The 18,268-nt window shown below is 42.0% G+C and overlaps 1 protein-coding gene across 1 annotated transcript in view; it reads right to left on the bottom strand.

Annotated features, from left to right (window-relative positions):
• LOC142495286 (dynein axonemal heavy chain 3-like) overlaps positions 1-18,268 on the bottom strand; it is a 1,152,169-nt gene that overhangs the window by 1,035,780 nt on the left and 98,121 nt on the right. The window contains exons 3-4 of the mRNA XM_075600542.1: positions 6,801-6,880; positions 5,535-5,652 (exon numbers count right to left, since the gene is read on the bottom strand). Of these exons, the coding sequence (XP_075456657.1) occupies positions 5,535-5,652; positions 6,801-6,880 (198 nt within the window). The remainder of the gene's footprint in view (positions 1-5,534; positions 5,653-6,800; positions 6,881-18,268) is intronic.

Here is an 18,268-nt window from a genome sequence, read left to right on the forward strand (position 1 = left end):
TATCCTTTTATTTGCTTTTTCATGTATTGTTGTTGTATGTTTGTTTTTGGCCCATCTTATGTTTATAGGTCTGTATACCTTTACAATATTGCTTAGACTATTTAGGTTATACATCAGATATATCTACATAGACATACATAGTTATATGTTCCTTTAAGGCGCAGCTTTTTTCCTCTTGTTTGTTCCATATATATATATATATACACACACATATACTGTACATATACATATACACATATATATACACTTACATTATATATGTATATTTGTGAAATATACAGTAATGTATAACAGAGATACAAGAAAACATTAATTCATATTAAATACGGTAGAAAAACACATAAACCCGAACTTGTGTAATAAGGACCCTATTCATTATACTGTAAAGCCATCTTCCCATTGCTCTTGAAGACTTCAACTCCACAAAATTGACTTTACAGCGTGCTAAATAGGGACTATAGGTATGTATAGTATTATATGTACATCATTATGGCATATCAGTATTGCTAATGTAGAATTACGCTAAAAGTAGAAATGAGTGTTAGAACTGGGATAAAAGAAAGAATAAATGGAATAAGAGAACGTGCTTTTAAGTGGTGGGAGGATAGCGAACAGTATTTGTGGTCAATATTGTAAATGGGGATATAGGTATAAACAGTATAATTACTATGTTCAGTTCTTTCTATATGAAATACACTGTAAATGACTAAAAGCATTCTGTTCTTACAGCTTATCGATATGCAGTGGTACACACTTCCTAAAAACTGTTTTGGAAAAAGCATATATTTTAATGAATGAATGACGTGGTGACTCAGGCTAGTGCACTGGATACACAAATGGGTTAAGTCAAGTGCTGCCTGCTGCACAAAGTTAGGAACCTACAGTATACATGCTAGACAGACAATAAATCTAGTTTAATTTTAGTGGCATAGGTTCAGCACTCGAAAACTGTAAGACATTTAATAGAGCAGTAGAGTATTTGCACGGATAAAATAGAGTTGACATCCAAAAATTATTTAAAGAGAGTATTATACTTCAAACGTATTGATTTTCAGTGTGTATCATCCATTAAAAAGGACTTAATAAACAGTTAGAAAAGGTAAGAAATTGCCTCTTCAGTAACATAAAAGAAAGCAGGTGAAAGGAGACATACAGTACAGTATGAACTGCTAAAACCGAGTGAGACCAAATGACCCATCAAGCCGAGTCACCCACAGAGGCAAATACTGGAAACTTTCCTGTTTTTAGTTCTGTACTTTTTCTGATTATTTCTGATTATTTCTATTTATACAGCAGGATCTTAAAGCTGCAGTTCAGGCAATATCCTGTATGTGTGGGTTTTTTTTTATAAATCAGTTCTGTAGTAAGAAAAAATACTTTTAGCATTTTCTGTTTTAAAAAACAACAACTTTGAAAGACCAATTTTCTTGTATTCTATTTTAACAAGTGTAACCATGCTGTAAAATGGCTGCAGTCATCTCTCCTGCTGACAGTAAGGCCTGGTAAGTTATGGGCATGCCAGCAGTAATTATGGAGGTTTGCCCTCACACCCTGGTGAGGTGCCCTATGTATGGATGGGAGTGGTCACATGCTCTGAATCCATGATTAGTGATGTCAGAGTTGTGCCATCCCCCAGAGGATACATAAGGCACAGCACTGATCAAAAGTTAGGAGTTGCTGAGTTGTTGCTAAGCTGTTATGAGACAAGGAGCAAGTCTGAGTGCAGGCTTGGGAGGAGACAGCTGATAAGACTGTGACCAGGGAACTGGCACAGGGACTATCTCCCTAAGGGGAGATAGGGAATCCACCAATTTGGGAAAGGACACCTTTCAAAGGGAAGTGCGGTGAACATGAGAGGCTAAGTACACCCACTGTGAGGGGCAGCTGGCCCGCCGCAAGTCAATAAAGATGATCCTGTTAAACCATACCCTCGTGTGTAAGTGTGGAATGATTATACAGAGGGGTGCACCACAGAGGAGTTCCTCACCAGGACCATCCACAAGCAGACGCTGGGATCCTGATGAGGTGGAGGCGCTGCACTGGATATAGGTAGGACTCAAGCACACTACCTCAGCTGCCTGTCTGGGTTGGCATTCCCCACACAACATCATGCGGGAGACTCAGGAGTCCTGTTGCCAACAGGTGCACCACCAGACACTACACTGTAATGGGGGCTGGTTAGGCCACAGGGGCCAATGTGAGATTGGGTGGGTCAGGCCAGGTCAGAAAATCCGTTACACAAGTATGCTTGTTCCTATAGCAACGATTTACATTCCCCATATTTAAAGATGTCGCCAAACTTTGCCGATCAATAGATGGAGAACGAATTGACCGGCAGCTATGCAGTTCTTTAGGTAATTAGAGATTGCCCACATGAAACTATTGAAGTAAAAAAAAAAAAAAAAAAGACTGAAATGCAGCTTTAAGGATCTGCAAATTAAATAAACTGTCTCCTGGTGCTACCTAAACACCTTAATATACACCTTAATATATAATATATATGTAGCCCTGTTTCTCTCCACCCCCCCCCCCAAGTCAGATCTGGGGGTAGGCTGTATTTACGCTACTGGTGCTGCCCTTTACCTGTTGGCTCACAGGAGCCTAAGCCTCCACCATGGGGAGCCTGGGGTGAATTACTCTTACCATATGGTGCAGCGCCTCCACCTGAGAGGTATCCCAACAGAGTGGGAGGAGCCCCTCACAGGACACATTCACAATGAATACATACGCTTGGTAAAAATAGAAAGGGCTTTACTGTAACAGAGATATAACAGATAACTCTTCACACTATACTCTATAATGACTAGAGATACAACTACCACACGCCTCGCAGGTCTGTAACCCCATACCATGTCTCAGCACCCCAAAGTTCCAAGAGTCCCACACCCAACCCCCTTGTTTGTGAGACAGCGCTGTTCACTAATTTGAGATGTTGGATGGTGCACTTGTGAGGGTGAAGGTACCTGCCAGGTTTATCCACACCCGGGCGTGCTGACGTGGAGATAAAGTGGATCCTCTGATCCCTCAACGTGTCCGCCTCTGCGTGGGGTGATGTCCTGCTGGATGATCCCACTGTGCAGACCATCTCTGTATCGTGAAAGGGTCTGGTCCCAGACCACACTTATCAAGTATGCGCAGCTCGGCCGCTGTGTCCCTGAACTACTAACAACTAAAGGGGCAGGGTCCCTACCTAAGGGCCTGTCCCTGTAGCAACCAAACTGGTACGTGAGTAGGGCCTAGCTGGGGCCTAGGGGAGATCTCTGGCCTAGTGCAGAGGCTACTTGCCTCCCTGCGCCTACACCCTCCACTGTCTGTGTCCCAGCTCCTACTGATCTGCATGGTCTCTGCCTGATAACTATATCCTGTCAGCCAGGGGAATCCTAGAGGCCTATTGGCTGTAATGAGTCACCTGTACTCCAGCCCCTGGGGCTGCTGGGAGTTGTAGTCCCTTGCAGAGCTCTTTGCTATTGGGGCCACATGCGCGATCTCTACTGCACATGTGTGAATCTATAACGGCCGCCGCTGCACTCAATTACGCATGCCCAACTCTGGACCCTGAGCTACAGAGCGCCACATTGCACATTCCACGATCACTCTGCGCATACGTGAACCACAAAACATGGCGGCGCCCTGCAGAGAAAGCCGCGGGCAAGCCGTCGCCCTCCCCGCAACATCCCCCTGGCACAGGAGGTAAGGGGTGGGGAACGGGAGATCAGGGGACCAGAGGGGACCTGATTACATATATTAATATATCCTTCACTCCAATAAAGTGAAAAAGTGCTTAGAGGTATAAATGTAGCAGCTCAAAACCCTTTTGTGGACCGTCCTCTGGTCCCGAAATAGTATAGTTGTCCAGATGTGGGGAGCACTTGCAGATTTCATTGTGAATATGTCAAATAAAAAATACAAATGATGGTGTAGCCAATAGTGTAAAAACAAATAATATAAATATATATATATATATATATATATATATATAAAAGATATTACCAGATTTAAGTCCAGTAATAAGGAGACAGCACACCAGGGGTATATCCAAAAGCAGTATGTATTGTAGTAAATACAGGCACTTCAGCCAACGTTTCGGTCTGCAGAGAGCGACCTTCCTCAGGGCTGTGCTGAGCAGCCAATGTGTTTTGGCCCACTGCGCATGCGCGGCGCGCGACGTTCCCCCGCACGGGCAGTAGACTCTGAGACCAGTGTCTCAGGGTGTCTCTCTTCTGATAGCTTAAGTGCCTGCTCTCATGTCATGATGAATCATATGGATATTCAGGTAATAGGGGAGGGGGCACGGAGCACAGCTATGCTGCATATTATGTCTGATTGCATGTTGGTGATTGGTTCCCTTTGTTTGCATTGCACCATGGGTGGGGGTATATATGTTTGGTCACTTGCACTTGTGGGTTACACGGCCCTGAGGAGGTCTCTCTGTGGGACCGAAACGTTGGCTTACGTGTATTTCATGTTGTGAATATATACTATTGGATTAACCCCGTGCGGTCTGCTGTCTCTTTACTGGTCTTTGGATTGGTTCGTATCATATTTACTCTCTATGGGACTAGCATCTGCTATTACAACATTTTCAACTACAGTGTGCTGACTGAATTTCATGTGTGTATATATATATATATATAAAATAAAAAAATGTATTTGTCCCACTCACAAGTTATGGTAGTAATACGAGTGAATCAGAGATACACCTCTCTCTGATAGGAGCACTGTGGCAAATCCTCCTCTATGTTATATGTCTCAGGTCCAGTGTTATTCAGGAAGTAAGAGAGAAACTCACAATGGTGAAGTATGTCATCGCCGCCTTTCCTTTCTGTGAATGTCACTTCCTGTGATGACAGCAGTCGTAGCGGATGAAGTGTCTGTGGTTAATCGGCAGCCAGAAAGTTGATCTCCGGTCCTCTAAAGACAGACTCAACGCATTTCGCCTGGGCTTTATCTGGAAGCCAAGTAACCACAGACGTCTCATCCACCAGGACTGCTGTCGTCACAGGAAGTGACATTCACGGAAATGAAAGGCGGCGGGCAGAGAACAGCAGAGCACCAGAGATCTTCAAGACGCTGAGTTATCTGGACGACGGGTCGTTGGAAGGAAAGGTAAGTGTATTATAGAGGCCTTGCTCGGTCCTCCAACATTTAATTTAAATGCCTGGGGGGAGAGAGCAGGACCTGTATAACTGCTGCCCCCTCCACCCCTGCAAATCTAGTGCCCCACCTGAGGGGCGCGCACCCCAGTTTAAGCACCACTGAGCTTAGTGATCCTATCAGAGGATCATGTTGTCACATTTCCCCAGAAGATCTCTTCTGCAGTGTTGACTGTTTCCTTTTCTACAATTATGTGCCCAGCAGAGTAGCATCTAAGTTATAATCATGACTTAATACTGTAGTTATTTGGGCATGCACAACATAATTAAAATTTCATGAAGAGCAAGACATGACGTGACAGCATCACCTTCAAAAACCTCTTTTATAGAGTTCACAATCTTTTCTTATCCCTGAAAACATGACAACTTTATGGTACTTACTTTGGTTTGCACAATGTATTCTGCGCATCTTTTTTCTTGACAATTCTGAGATCATGATAGGGAGGTTTCTGACTTAATAATCCAGTCGGATCTTCTAGCGTTTTTGGCTCAGAATGTTCTATGAGGAGAAAATAGGAAGAGGTACTAAATAAAAACTGTTATAAAGCTTGATTCAAATTTGAACCAAACAGATATGTTGTTCTTTTTATTGGCAAACCTAAATGCTTAATTTTATTGACATAACCCCATCCGTATTCTGTGAGTGAATGGGAAAAAAATCATGCCTTTTTACTACAGCATTCTCTCTGTTAACCTATTTTACAAATGTATGTTTTCAACAACACAGAAACCTGTTGCTACTTCTTCTTCATCTTCTTGCTAAGGTCGTTTCCACACTCCTCGCGACTGCGTGCGCCAACAAAAGGCCGTACCACAATGAGGCAGGCCATAGAGCGCGCAACTGCACGCGCAATGAAGCGTGACCGTGCGGGCAACTTTGAAGCGGTCAAAATGTTTTGATTTTGTCGCGTGACGGCTGGGTCACGTGAGCGGTTCAGCCAATGAGGGCGAACTGCTCACATGACGTCACGGCCCCGCACATCAATCAAAACCCAAGGGCCATGGATTGTTTCTTTTACAGGCACGCACGCTTTGCCTACTATATCCGAGGCGTAACGGTGCAGTTTATGCCCCAAAATATGTTTTTACACTGTTTGTAAAATAAGTAGTAGAGAAGAATCCACGAGAAAATAAGGTTTCCAGGCTGGAGAGCCTGACATTCTGTACTCTCTTTCTAAAAAAGCAAGTCCACGTAAGGTATACAAGGTATACATAAGACAGGATATATTTGTGACATTACTGTATACATATAATTTGTGCTTGAAATGAAAAAGATTTACTTCAACTGGTTATATCCTGTTGTGAAGAGTCACTTTAATTTTAGAGTATTGCGCTGAAAGTTACCTTTTTTTCTGCTGGAATAGTGAAAATAGTGTTATATCAAAAATGTGTCTCACAAATAAGATATGTATTTGAAAAGAGAAAGCTTGTGTAGTAAAAGAGTGCAGTCAGTATTCATCTTGAATTTGGAAAACAAACTATTCAACATATCCAAATAAACACAATGTAGAAAATTTGGAGATAGGCATATGGTATGTGTTGATTTCATTTGAATAAAACGCATTTGTTTTGCTACATTGTGCGTTTTTTTTACTCATCAAATGTTTTAAGAGCAATATAGAAATATAACTCAAATCTGGTTCTTACCATTAAGGCTGGTAATTTTATAGATGTAATTTGTAGAAAAGTCTCTTGCTGCCGGGCTGTAGTTGTTTGCAATGGAGTCACTGTAACAAAACATATCAAGGTGATTTGGTCATTAATTTGAAACAAATAACCATAAGCAATTCTGTTACCTACGGTATCAAATTATTCTAAATTTATTTTCGTGTATGAGAAACTTGTAAAGGCCAACAGGCAATAGACAATAATAAATAGAAATTCTCCTTTATGCATGACCAATTAAAGAGTTTGTTGATTTTTAAGAACCCCGCAATCATATACTTATGGTTATAGCTACAATAGAAATTGTAAAATCTGATGGTGTGAGTGACTTTCCTAAATTATTAACTAATTTTTTGCTTGGAAAACATTTACCTTTTGATGTACTGTATAGCATGCAGAACTCAAATGTATATTACTTTACACTTTATAGAGTTGGCCTAGCCGGCATGGGCGGCAACCGCCATTGACCGGGGGTGCGGCCCCCCTCCCCCTAACTGTAATGATCGTTGTGTTAGCGATCAGGGTGGCAGTTGGGGTGGTTAGTTTTAAATTAGAACCGAGGAACAAGAAACTGTCACTTGTTCCTTGGTGTTGCAGAGGTTTCCCACCCACCCATCATTATTAATTGTTATTTCGAGTAATTGTATTTCAATGTTAACATTTCTTTATTTTTGCAGATATTTAAGTTAATCTTTTTGAAAACAAGGAAGAAAAGATTGATGGGGGGGTCAGTGGACCAACTGCTTTGTCGCGGCGGCAGTTGGGGGGTTAGGTGCTTGTCCCGCCAGAAGGGGCTCGGGGCTGGTAAAGCATGGTGTTGATGCAAGGGGGCAGGTCATCAGGACATACTTCCGGGTGCCCCCTTTGCATTGTCCAGCCCAGAGCATTCTGGTGAGGATAGGTGGTACGCTATCCCCACTTGTTATTAATAAACAAGCCGTGGCCGTTTTACCTCCAAAACGGTGTCCTCTCGTTTATTTGTATGTTTTAGGTAGATGGGTATTGGGAAAGGGGGGGGGATCTTCTCCTTGGTCATAATGATAGAAATTGTTTTAATCATTTTATGACCCAGCTTTCTGCAGGGACCTGCATTACAAACTCTTCAGCCTGGTTCCCTTAGAACTGCCCTCTCCCTTGAGCGCCCTAGACAGGCCATGTTTTGGGAAATAATCAACCGATAAACACATTCACACGTAAGAGAAGTCCTCAGGAGCGTGATACAAAATGACACTAAAAAGGTATAAAAACAGTAAAAACAAATTATGTTTGTTAGCCAAAGCACTGATATCATAAGCCCATTGCACGCAATAATATTTATTTGTATCCAACAGTATTTAGAGATGACACTAGCCATAAGACTACAATGTAATCATGTTGTAGAGCAGCGCAAACTGGGGGGAGATTTTATTTGGGGGGGGGCGCGGGCAGTTGCAGAGGTCCTGCGCTCTCCCCCCAGGCATTTAAATTAAATGCCGGGGGACCGCACGAGGCCTCTGCAAGCTCAACTTATCGAGGTTAAGGCAGCTCCAGGACGCGTTACCACGGTAACGTGACGTCAAATGACGCAGCGGGTCACGTGACATCACACGACCCGTGCATCGTTTGACGCCGCGCGGGGTAAGGAGGGGGGGGGGGCGCACCAAGGAGGAGAGCAGGCACTGTTGGGAGCAGCAAAAAAAGTTTGCGCACCCCTGTTGTAGAGCGCAACAGTGACTTGCCCAAGGTTTGGTATTCAAACTGGTTAAACCTGCTTCAAAGACTGTGGCGTTACATTTCTAGCACACCTGCTACCCTTGATGGAAGTTCTCGGGTACTAGAAGAGAGTAGGCAAGTGCTACGTCCATTATTATTTCACAGCAGATGATGGTGGAACACGATTAATAAATTGCAGGCATTGTGACTTTTGGTTCTTTAAGGATTAGGGTGACTTAGAAGGAATACAAAAAGCACCAAATAATACTTTATTACTAGAGGTACTGTTTTGATCCTGTGTGTTGAGATTCCTTTCTAACAACCATTTTTAGAGACTGGAGGAATTCTTTTGTCCATTTTGATGGATTTTATTTAAAAAGTTTTTTAGAGACTGCAAACGATATCATTTTCTCATTAAGAACTGCATATTTCAGTTCATAAGATCTCCTTGCCCCCTTCAAATATACATTAATATACCAATTCAGACGGTGTACAGTTTTATATACTATACAGACAGAAATAATAATGCAAAAGAACAATTTGGAATTCTAACTCAGATCTTGCACTTAGCCACAAAATATATTCACGACAAGTCCTGGGAGCAGCAATTTGTAACTCCAGAGTGGTAAAATGTGCCCTGCGGCTACAACTCTTGCAAACATATGGGTGTCATATATTCATGCTATCATTTTGTAACCCAACAGATCATTTTCTATGTCCACATTTTTGCAAATGAGGCAAATAATATAGAATATGGAAAAATGATTTGTGCTATCAATGACATCTGGAGCTTTGCTGTTGGAGTTATTAGCAGATATTTTTTCATCCAGGAGAACAGAATAAAATCAATCATTCTGATAACGAAGCATGGCATGAGCTGCCTGCACTGTCATTTCAATCTGATTAATCACACATACACAGACCTTTACCTTAAAGAAGCAATTGTTCCCATTTAATCAAAAAGAAACATTCATGCCAATATGAAACATTAATGAACGTAATTGAAATTTGAAACGTTTCAATGAAATATACTTGCAGTATGGCAGACAACTGAACCGTACTGCGATGCTTAGTTTACCAACATTAAAAATATAATCAAAATAGGGCAATCTAAGTTTTTGTTTTGATCAAGAAAGAAAATGATCTGCAATAGTAACATCTAACTTTCCTAACACGTTTGCACTTCTAAAAAAAAAATTCAATAAATAAAATTCAGTATTACTTTACTCCCAAATATTATTTTTACATCCAGGTTCCTCAACATATGAAATACTCTTAGTTTAACTGCTGGCAAAGGAAAATTTGGTTTTAATGTAAAATGTTTTATATTGCTGAAGTCTGAATGGACAGGTTTTCTTTTTTTAAAGCATTCAACCCGAGCACCCTTCATACAAGGTCGTCAAGTACTGTATGCTGGAGAATTTCTTTGGGTTGATTTTCTCAACACATCACCCATTACTTATGCAAACTTTGTAAACTACTAATAAGACCCTCCCCTGTTGTTGTTTTTTTTTTACTGCTGTGCTACTTTGTGACACTCTGCTTAACCCAGTTTTCTGTAAATACAGTATGCTCCATTTTCTACTAAGGAAATACTGATCACTGAAATAAAAGTCCCAGAGATTAATTAAAAAAGACAACAACTTCCCCAGGACTCAAAGAAGCAAAAAAACAGGCAACACAAACTCCTTCAAGCTCCAGCACTTTAAGAACGAGCAATGTAATTCCTGCGGCATTAGGCTACGTTACATTATACTACTTTTTATAATGAAATGCGATTGCTAATTTTACACTTGACTTGGAAATTTACCAATTTCAGGAGCTCTAATATTCACTAAAATGCAGCAATCTACAGCCCATCCAACTAACTTCAGATCAACGATCCAGTCAATGTTGTATTCCCATTTGTTGGGTCGGCACATTTTTACACAAGCGTTTCTATTTCTTTGCAAACCCACGATTGTTTTAATAACAAAACTATCTTGTGAGAGCATGCAATTCATTTTTCTCGACACTACGTGCTTCATGAAGTTTACCCAGAATCTGAAATATTATTATTTGTAAAGCACCACCATATTCTGCAGCGCAGTACATTGGGGGTACAGAGTGACATCAATGACATATATAGAAGGACGTACAAATAAGGAAAGACAAGAGCTAACAGATACTGAGGGTAATGTGAGGGCCCTGCTTCTGAGAGCTTACAATCTAAGGCCTGGAACATAGTAAGTTCAACCTCGCTGAGGCGGGCTGAGCCGCGCTGAGCAGATGCACTAACCCCCTGCATCTGTCATCAGAGCGGCTATAGTTTCCCCCTTCGCATGCGTGCTGATGCGTGCAGAGGCTCAGAAACTTTGCCGAGACAGGCAAGTTTCAAATTTGCCGCTCGGGGAAGAGAAGGAGCGGTCACGTGACCGCTCACATCCAATGGGAGCGGGGGACTAGCCCCGTCTCCCGCTCCGCCTCCTGACACGCCTCCGCTCCGCCTCTGCCCTGCCCCCAGAGTGCGCTCATTGCCTCGCCTGCAAGGACAGAAAAAAGCTCAATTTTCAGGAGCGCGGCTCAGCGCAGCTGAACCCTCTATGTCCCAGGCCTTAGGGGCAATTTTGAAACAAAAGGTAAAGTGGCTGCTCAGTGTGGGATAGAGTATACCTCAGGATGGAGTATGGTTCAGCCACGTAGATGAATCTATTGAGGTCTAGGGGTGTGGGTGTTAGGGGGTGTTAGCCTGTGTTAGCATGGAGTTTGGTGCAGCAGCACAGCTGGTACAAATAGGGAAAAATATGTAACACATCACAAAATGTGTGTCATATGGGGCGAAGTGGGAAGAGAGAGACTTTTAGGCCAAATTCACAAAAGTTGGACTTTGACAAAGAACTACATTTTTCCCTGCAGGTTCCATGTTTTCTCATCTCTACCAGTTAGCTGGCAAGGATGGCCATTTAATCCACTACAGACACAAGTCGCTAATATATCATGTAAGAATTAGTGATATTATTGACCCTTATACTGAAGTATGTAAGCACTAAAATGAGACCCTTGACATACAAATTTGGCAGTCATGAGCACAAATGTTGCTCTTTTAGGTTGAGGGAATAAACTTTTCTGTAAGCACTTGGTCGATGGGACTGAAACTAGACATTATACTTCAGACAAAATGCTGATTTCCAGACTTTCATCTGCAGACAGGAAGAAATTGAAAATGAATTTCCAGAAGCAGTCATAAGTAAGAGAGCCTGACAATTGACATATATGTCACTTGAACAGCAGCTTCTTTGATTGAACATTCTTTCGTATTAACTGGCGCTATCAGAGCTTACTTTGCTGCACACCAGCCCTTTTTTGTTGTGAAAAGCAACAACATTTGAAAGGGAGGTTATACCACTATAGCAGGTACATGTACAAAAACATTATAGAAATTGTATGAGACCCTTACAGGATGACTGGCATCAAAACACATGGAATTCAATCCACTAACCAGGGCAAACAAGGACTTCAATTGGAAAAGTGAAACATCTGTTGAAAGGACTTAAGTTCTCAAAATAGAACTAAACTTTTTTTTAAAGAATCTCATAAAAGTTAACCAATATGAGCATTAAAATAAAAAATAAGGCAAATCTTTCCATTCTTTCCAAAAAGAAAACCTACAAGCAGTTTTCAATTCCAAAAAAAATTAATTGCATGGTAACCTGAAACTTGGGAGGCAATTCACTTCCTTTAGCTTCAACCTTTTGTGCGATGTCACTATATAGTGAACAGGATATTCCGTCCCTTCGCCTTGCCTACTCCTGCTTGGTTTTCTGACAGGACGAGAGTAACCACATACAGGCATACCCCGCATTAACGTACACAATGGGTCCAGAGCTTGTAAGGCGAAAATGTACTTAAAGTGAAGCACTGCCTTTTTTCCACTTATCGATGCTTCGGTACAGGTAGGGAGCCGGTATTGCTGTTCAGGACATGCTGACAGGAGCATGCGTGAGCTGCCATTTGCCTATTGGGCGAGGGGAATCAGCACGTCACTAATACGGCGGTCTGTAGGGCAGAATAATTGTCCATACTCGCAAAGCGACCGTATGGACACATGGGTATGGTGCTATTGAAAATATGTCCTTAGTCGCTAGTGTACTTAAAGTCAGTGTCCTTAAACCAGGCTATGCCTGTACAGCGGATGTCACTGTGGTGCTAAGTGCAAACAGCCCAAAGAGGGAGAAAACAGACAGGACAAACACTTACTGTATAGGGTGGATAGAAAAATCTATCTTCTTTTTTTTAAGAGAGAGAAAAATGGCATTTTGATACTAAGGATAATTATATTTGTGTATAAAAACCAACATTGGAAAGTTGCTTGAAATATATGCTTGGTAGCTACTGTAAATATCCAGGTGTCCAAGAGGTCACATTGTTTTGTAAAAGTTGTCTTTCCATTATCATTTTTTCTGAGTGTTACGGTATCCAAGTCTCTCAGCTACAAAACTAGAGCGTACGTGGAGCAAAAATCTGAACTAGTTTTATTAAAGAAAAGGAATTCCATTGAAAGCAATGCATCTTTTTGCTTCAATAAATCTAGTTTTTCTGCTCTACTTTTGCCCTTGTTTTGCAGCCAAGAGACTTGGATTCAAAGGCTCCTATATATGCACGTGTTTTTAAAGTAATAGTTTTTAATATTTTTAAGGATATATTTACTATATATTTTAAATTAATTTATATACATGTTTTATAGATACCCATATATTTTAAATTAATTTATATACATATCTTATAGTTATCCACTAGTCACTTTGCCTTATGGAATTCGTTTGTGGTTCATTAATGATTAGTATGTAGGTATTTATGGCTTAGATCACATATCTGTATACTATGGACATCATATTCTATCTCTATTGTATAATTGTCTAATGTCAATTATGTTTAGTGTATTTGTATGTTAGGTGTTTTTTTGTTGTTAGTAAGGCTGTTTGTATATTGGGTGTGACTGACAGCCATTCAGACCAATCACATAGGTCGATGGGAGTGGCATTTATCCAATAACATTCATTTTGTCAGTATATAAGTATCTCATGCCCAGTGATGTGTACCCCTGAAGAAGTGCGCATGCGCATGAAACGCGTTGGGCCGTTTGTCAGAAGTTTTATTGTGCAGTGTGGCAGAGGACTTGCTGAACGTTTGTCACAGAAATAGCTTGGAGAGGAGTTTTTTGGCGCTTCCACCCGCCCCCAGTGAGGTGTTTCCGGTGGGAGGTAGAGTGGCAGCCCCTGGAGGGCTCCAGAGTCGCTTGGAGTGACGAACTTCAGCCGCAGAGTGAGAGAGATCCTGGGAGGTTACGTGCTCGGACGGAGCTACAACCGGACAACATACATCCTATCCTCTGCCTATGATCTGTGGCAGTCCTGTAAGTAGGATTCTGGTTTTAAAACACCGGATCCCACATCTGCCTCATCTATATTTGTGTAATAAACTACCATTTTAATATAGTCAGCCTTACTTGTTTTATGTAGTGTTTGTCTTGTTTTGTTTGTCCTGCATGTTAACATCTATATTGTTGCACTATGATGTGTTTTCTTTGTCTCTTTTTCTGAATATGTACATGGAGTAACGTCTTGAAGAAGGCTGGTATATACCATCATATCAACAGATATCCATCACTAGAGACATTTACACCATTGGACTATATTGTTCCCTTTGGACTATTGCGGCGCCGGTCTGTATTGTTTATTTTTATGGACTTATTCCTGTTTAAATAAAAGCCTAAAGTGGTCTGAGAAATCCAGCAGAGAGCTGGTTAATTGCGGCTAGTCAATTAACCAGCTCCATCTGGGTAATCAGACAAGGGTAAAAAAAACCCTGCTGGGGACAAATCCAGAGAGACTCCTTAGCACAGTCAGAACTGTGCTGACAAAAGGAGAGATGTCGTGAGCACAATTACAAGACACCCAGAGACCAGACCTATATTCCTGGACAAAGAGGACCCATGAACCTTCCAGAGGCTGTGCCCTCCAGGGAGCAGCAAGACTGCAACTCCTACATCTGAAGTGTGTCTGGAGAAACCGGAGACGCCGAACTGGCATACTAAGATAAGACGTTCCTATACACTTGTCCCTGATAGCATACAGTATTATGGGTTTTGAACTGGGAACTGGCCTATCCAGCCAGTCAGATAGTTAGGGCATGTACTGTTTATTTAGTCTCCAAAATGGAGTAGGCTTTCTTTTTGTATGCTTTGCCTTGTTTAAAGGGACAGGCTAAATTAGGCCACGTTTTAATTTCCCCAAAACTGTCTCCATGTGTGTACCTCTGCACATGACTCTTTCATATGGTGTGAGAAGTGGGATGAGAGGTGTCCCTTGAATTTCAAAGGGGCCCAGCAGACTGCCTGCATACAGTTCCTGCAACAGCCTGAGCAACAAAACAAAGAATCACATGCAGAAGTGACCAGAATTAAAGGGCTACACATCTAGACAGGAAAGATGCACTGCACTGGAGAAAGCCACAACACCACAGTTTGACTGGGGGGACTGCGACAGACGGTGGCCCACACAAGGTACTTATGCTGTGACCAGAGTCTACCCCACCACTTGTGAAGAAAAAAGCCCAGTGGGTTTATAAAATGGATGCCCAACTGAAGTTAAGTACAAACTCTGCAAGAATGGAGAACAAAATGTGTTCCTGGTGTAAAGAGCCCAACCACATGGAGCAGTGTCTCTTCAGACCTTATTCTGATGATGAGGATGATGCCTATTGGGCCCTTAATATTATAGAGACTGTAAAAAAAAAAAAACATGTCTGAAAGAAAAAAATTCTGATTTGACTGACCACGTCAGTGATAGGAATGAAAAGCTGCATGAGCTAGAAAAAAGGATGACACTATTTGAACATGAAAAGTTAGAAGCATTGAAGCAACGCACACAAGCAGAACACCTACTGCAGAGCAAACTGCAAGGTTTCTGTACGGACTTCCAGATTTCCGTAGAAAAGCAATGATTTCTGCAGGAAGAAAATCTGCAGGCTGCTAACGAAGTACACATGCTGCAGGAACGTCTGAGTATTCAGTGTGTCCTTGCAGAGCAGCACGAGGAATTGAAGGCTACCTGAGCATCACCAGAGCATCGCTGGAGGCCAAGCTTAGAGGCCAGGTGACTCAGTATTAGAGGGAGCACGAGCAGATCCAGAAACTGAAGCAAGAGCTAAATTTGTTGAAAAGGGAGAAAAGCAGTAGAGTAATTCAGAAATACTACAAAACTCTTGTCCAAGCAAGGTTGGAGAGAGAAAGGTATCTGCACAAACGCTCTGCAGCGCTCACCATACAGGCTACCTACAGAGAGACAAAAACTCGTCAGCTAAATCGCCAGAATAAAGCAGCCTGCCTTCTCCAATCCATACGGAGAATGCGATAACAAAGGGAGAACTATGAACATTTGAAGCAATGTGTTATTTTACTCCAGTCAAATGTTAGGAAGTGTATGCAGCAAAGATGCTACAAAAAAATGAAGGAAGCTGCCGTTGTGATTCAATCCAGATCTAGGTCCTACATCACAACCAAGCAAGTTGTGCGTTGCTATAAGTGCAACCGCAATACCATCTCAGTACTACAATCGGCTTGCCACATAGTTCAGGAAAGATGAACCGAATTAGGACTGAGAAGCGCAACACAAATACAGTCGTGCTACCGTGCCCCAATGGCCCAAGCCAGATTCTTCACAATGAAAATAGCTGCTAGAAAGATTCTGTCTTTGGCTAGAACATAGAAGAACTGCTTCGTGATCACACCTCTACAGGTACAACACAAGTTGACTACAAAAAAAAAAGATGCCAAGGGGGTCAATCGAAAAGGATAAAACTCTGCTCACCTTGAACTGCCCGTGATTATGGATACAGAACCCGATGCAGGTGATCACCCTAAACGCAGGGAAGAAAAGATCGCCCGACGCATGGGAAAACTCCAGACCAAGCATTCAGAAGAAGAAAGAATGTGCTAATTTTCAAGCACCTTCTGGAGGAGACATTGGTAACCTGAAGAAAGGGCTCCAATCAACGCATGACTTAGGGTTCTCCTCCTCCAACCTTTCTCATTCGAGCCACAGGAGTATCTCGCGTGAGAGTGGAAGGATGGGTTTCGGCAGTGGCCGGCCTGAGCTACCCACAAACAGGGGAGGTACTGTATGTAACAGGGACTTATCCCTGTTTAAATAAAAGACACTAGTGGTCTGACAAATCCAGCAGGGCGCTGGTCAATTGCAGCTAGTCAATTAACCAGCTCCACCTGGGTAATCAGACAAGGGTAATAAAAACCTGCTGGGGCAAACCCAGAGAGACTCCTTAGCACAGTCAGAACTGTGCTGATAAAAGGAGATATGTCTTGAGCACAAAGGCTGTGCTGAACAGACCTATATTCCTGGACAAAGAGGACACAGGAACCTGCCAGAGGCTGGGGCCTCAAGGGAGCAGCAGGACTGCAACTCCTACATCTGAAGTTTGCCTGGAGAAACCGGAGACGCCGGACTGGCATACTAAGATAAGACTTTCCTATACACTTGTCCCTGATAGCATATTATGTGTTTTGGACTGGGAACTGGCCTATCCAGCCAGTTAGATAGTTAGGGCATGTACTGTTTATTTAGTCTCCAAAATGAAGTAGGCTTTCTTTTGTATGCTTTGCCTTATTTAAAGGGACAAGCTAAATAAAACCATGTTTTAATTACCCCAAAACTGTCTCCATGTGTATACCTCTGCACATGCCTCTTACAACTTAACATTGTTCATCACTTTAATATTTAATAACAAAATATTTATCTAAAAGAAAATTCTGAAGCAAAATGTATTTCTAAATAGTGTTTTCTATATCAGCCATGATCACTAGAGCTGTACCTATAATTGCTTCTACAGTATATTGTACAACATCTATACATAATCCATATGTATATGTGCTGCAGTGTTTCTTATGATGCCTTTTATAGATTTGGGTTTACAACTGCTAAACTATTAATCATATGTTACATTATGAAACAGCAGAGAGAAACTAGAGAATATAGGGGTCATGCACTAAGCTCTGTTAAGTCGTTTTTAGAGCACGAAGAGCTCTTAGAACGTGATGTTGCGCTGAACACGATGCACTAAGCCACGCAAACAGGCACTTTGCGCTCTAAAACTGACTTTTTTCAGGAAATTTTTCTAAGTCCAACTTTGCCCTGTTTGCGTTAAATTCTGCCCTTAAGCGGGAAGCACTAAGCTACGTAACCTTACCGTACGCGAAAGTTGCGTTCAACAGAACACGTCAGCTCAAGGTAGACGCAAAAAAAGCTGGACTTTGAAAAATTTCTTGCTTTACATTTTGCATGCGCAATACCCATACAAACAGGCCGGCGGGTGTCCCCGGCTGACCCCGCGGGGGTCCCGAAGGGAGGCCGGGGGTCGCGTGGGTGTCCCCGGCTGAACCCGCGGCCGTCCCGGAGTCCCCGCGGGAGCCCCAGGGTACCCGCGGGCCTGCGGTACCAATGTTGTGCCTACAAAAATACTAAACATTATTTCTAACTAAATACACCCCCCTAACACATACAGTTCAATAATGTGCAAAATAAATATTATCCAGATATGGATAATAGATTAATTGCCCATTATTAAACACTGCATTAGCATACCTAAATAAAGTAAATAAAAACAGTAGCCTGCTAATCCAATGAATACAAGCAGTAACAACATCAACAATGAATTAATTAAACCATTAACCAATGAAACTAATTAATTCCTAAACCAACTCAAAA

This window comes from Ascaphus truei, chromosome 5, assembly GCF_040206685.1.
Source record: "Ascaphus truei isolate aAscTru1 chromosome 5, aAscTru1.hap1, whole genome shotgun sequence".
Classification (NCBI taxonomy): domain Eukaryota; kingdom Metazoa; phylum Chordata; class Amphibia; order Anura; family Ascaphidae; genus Ascaphus; species Ascaphus truei.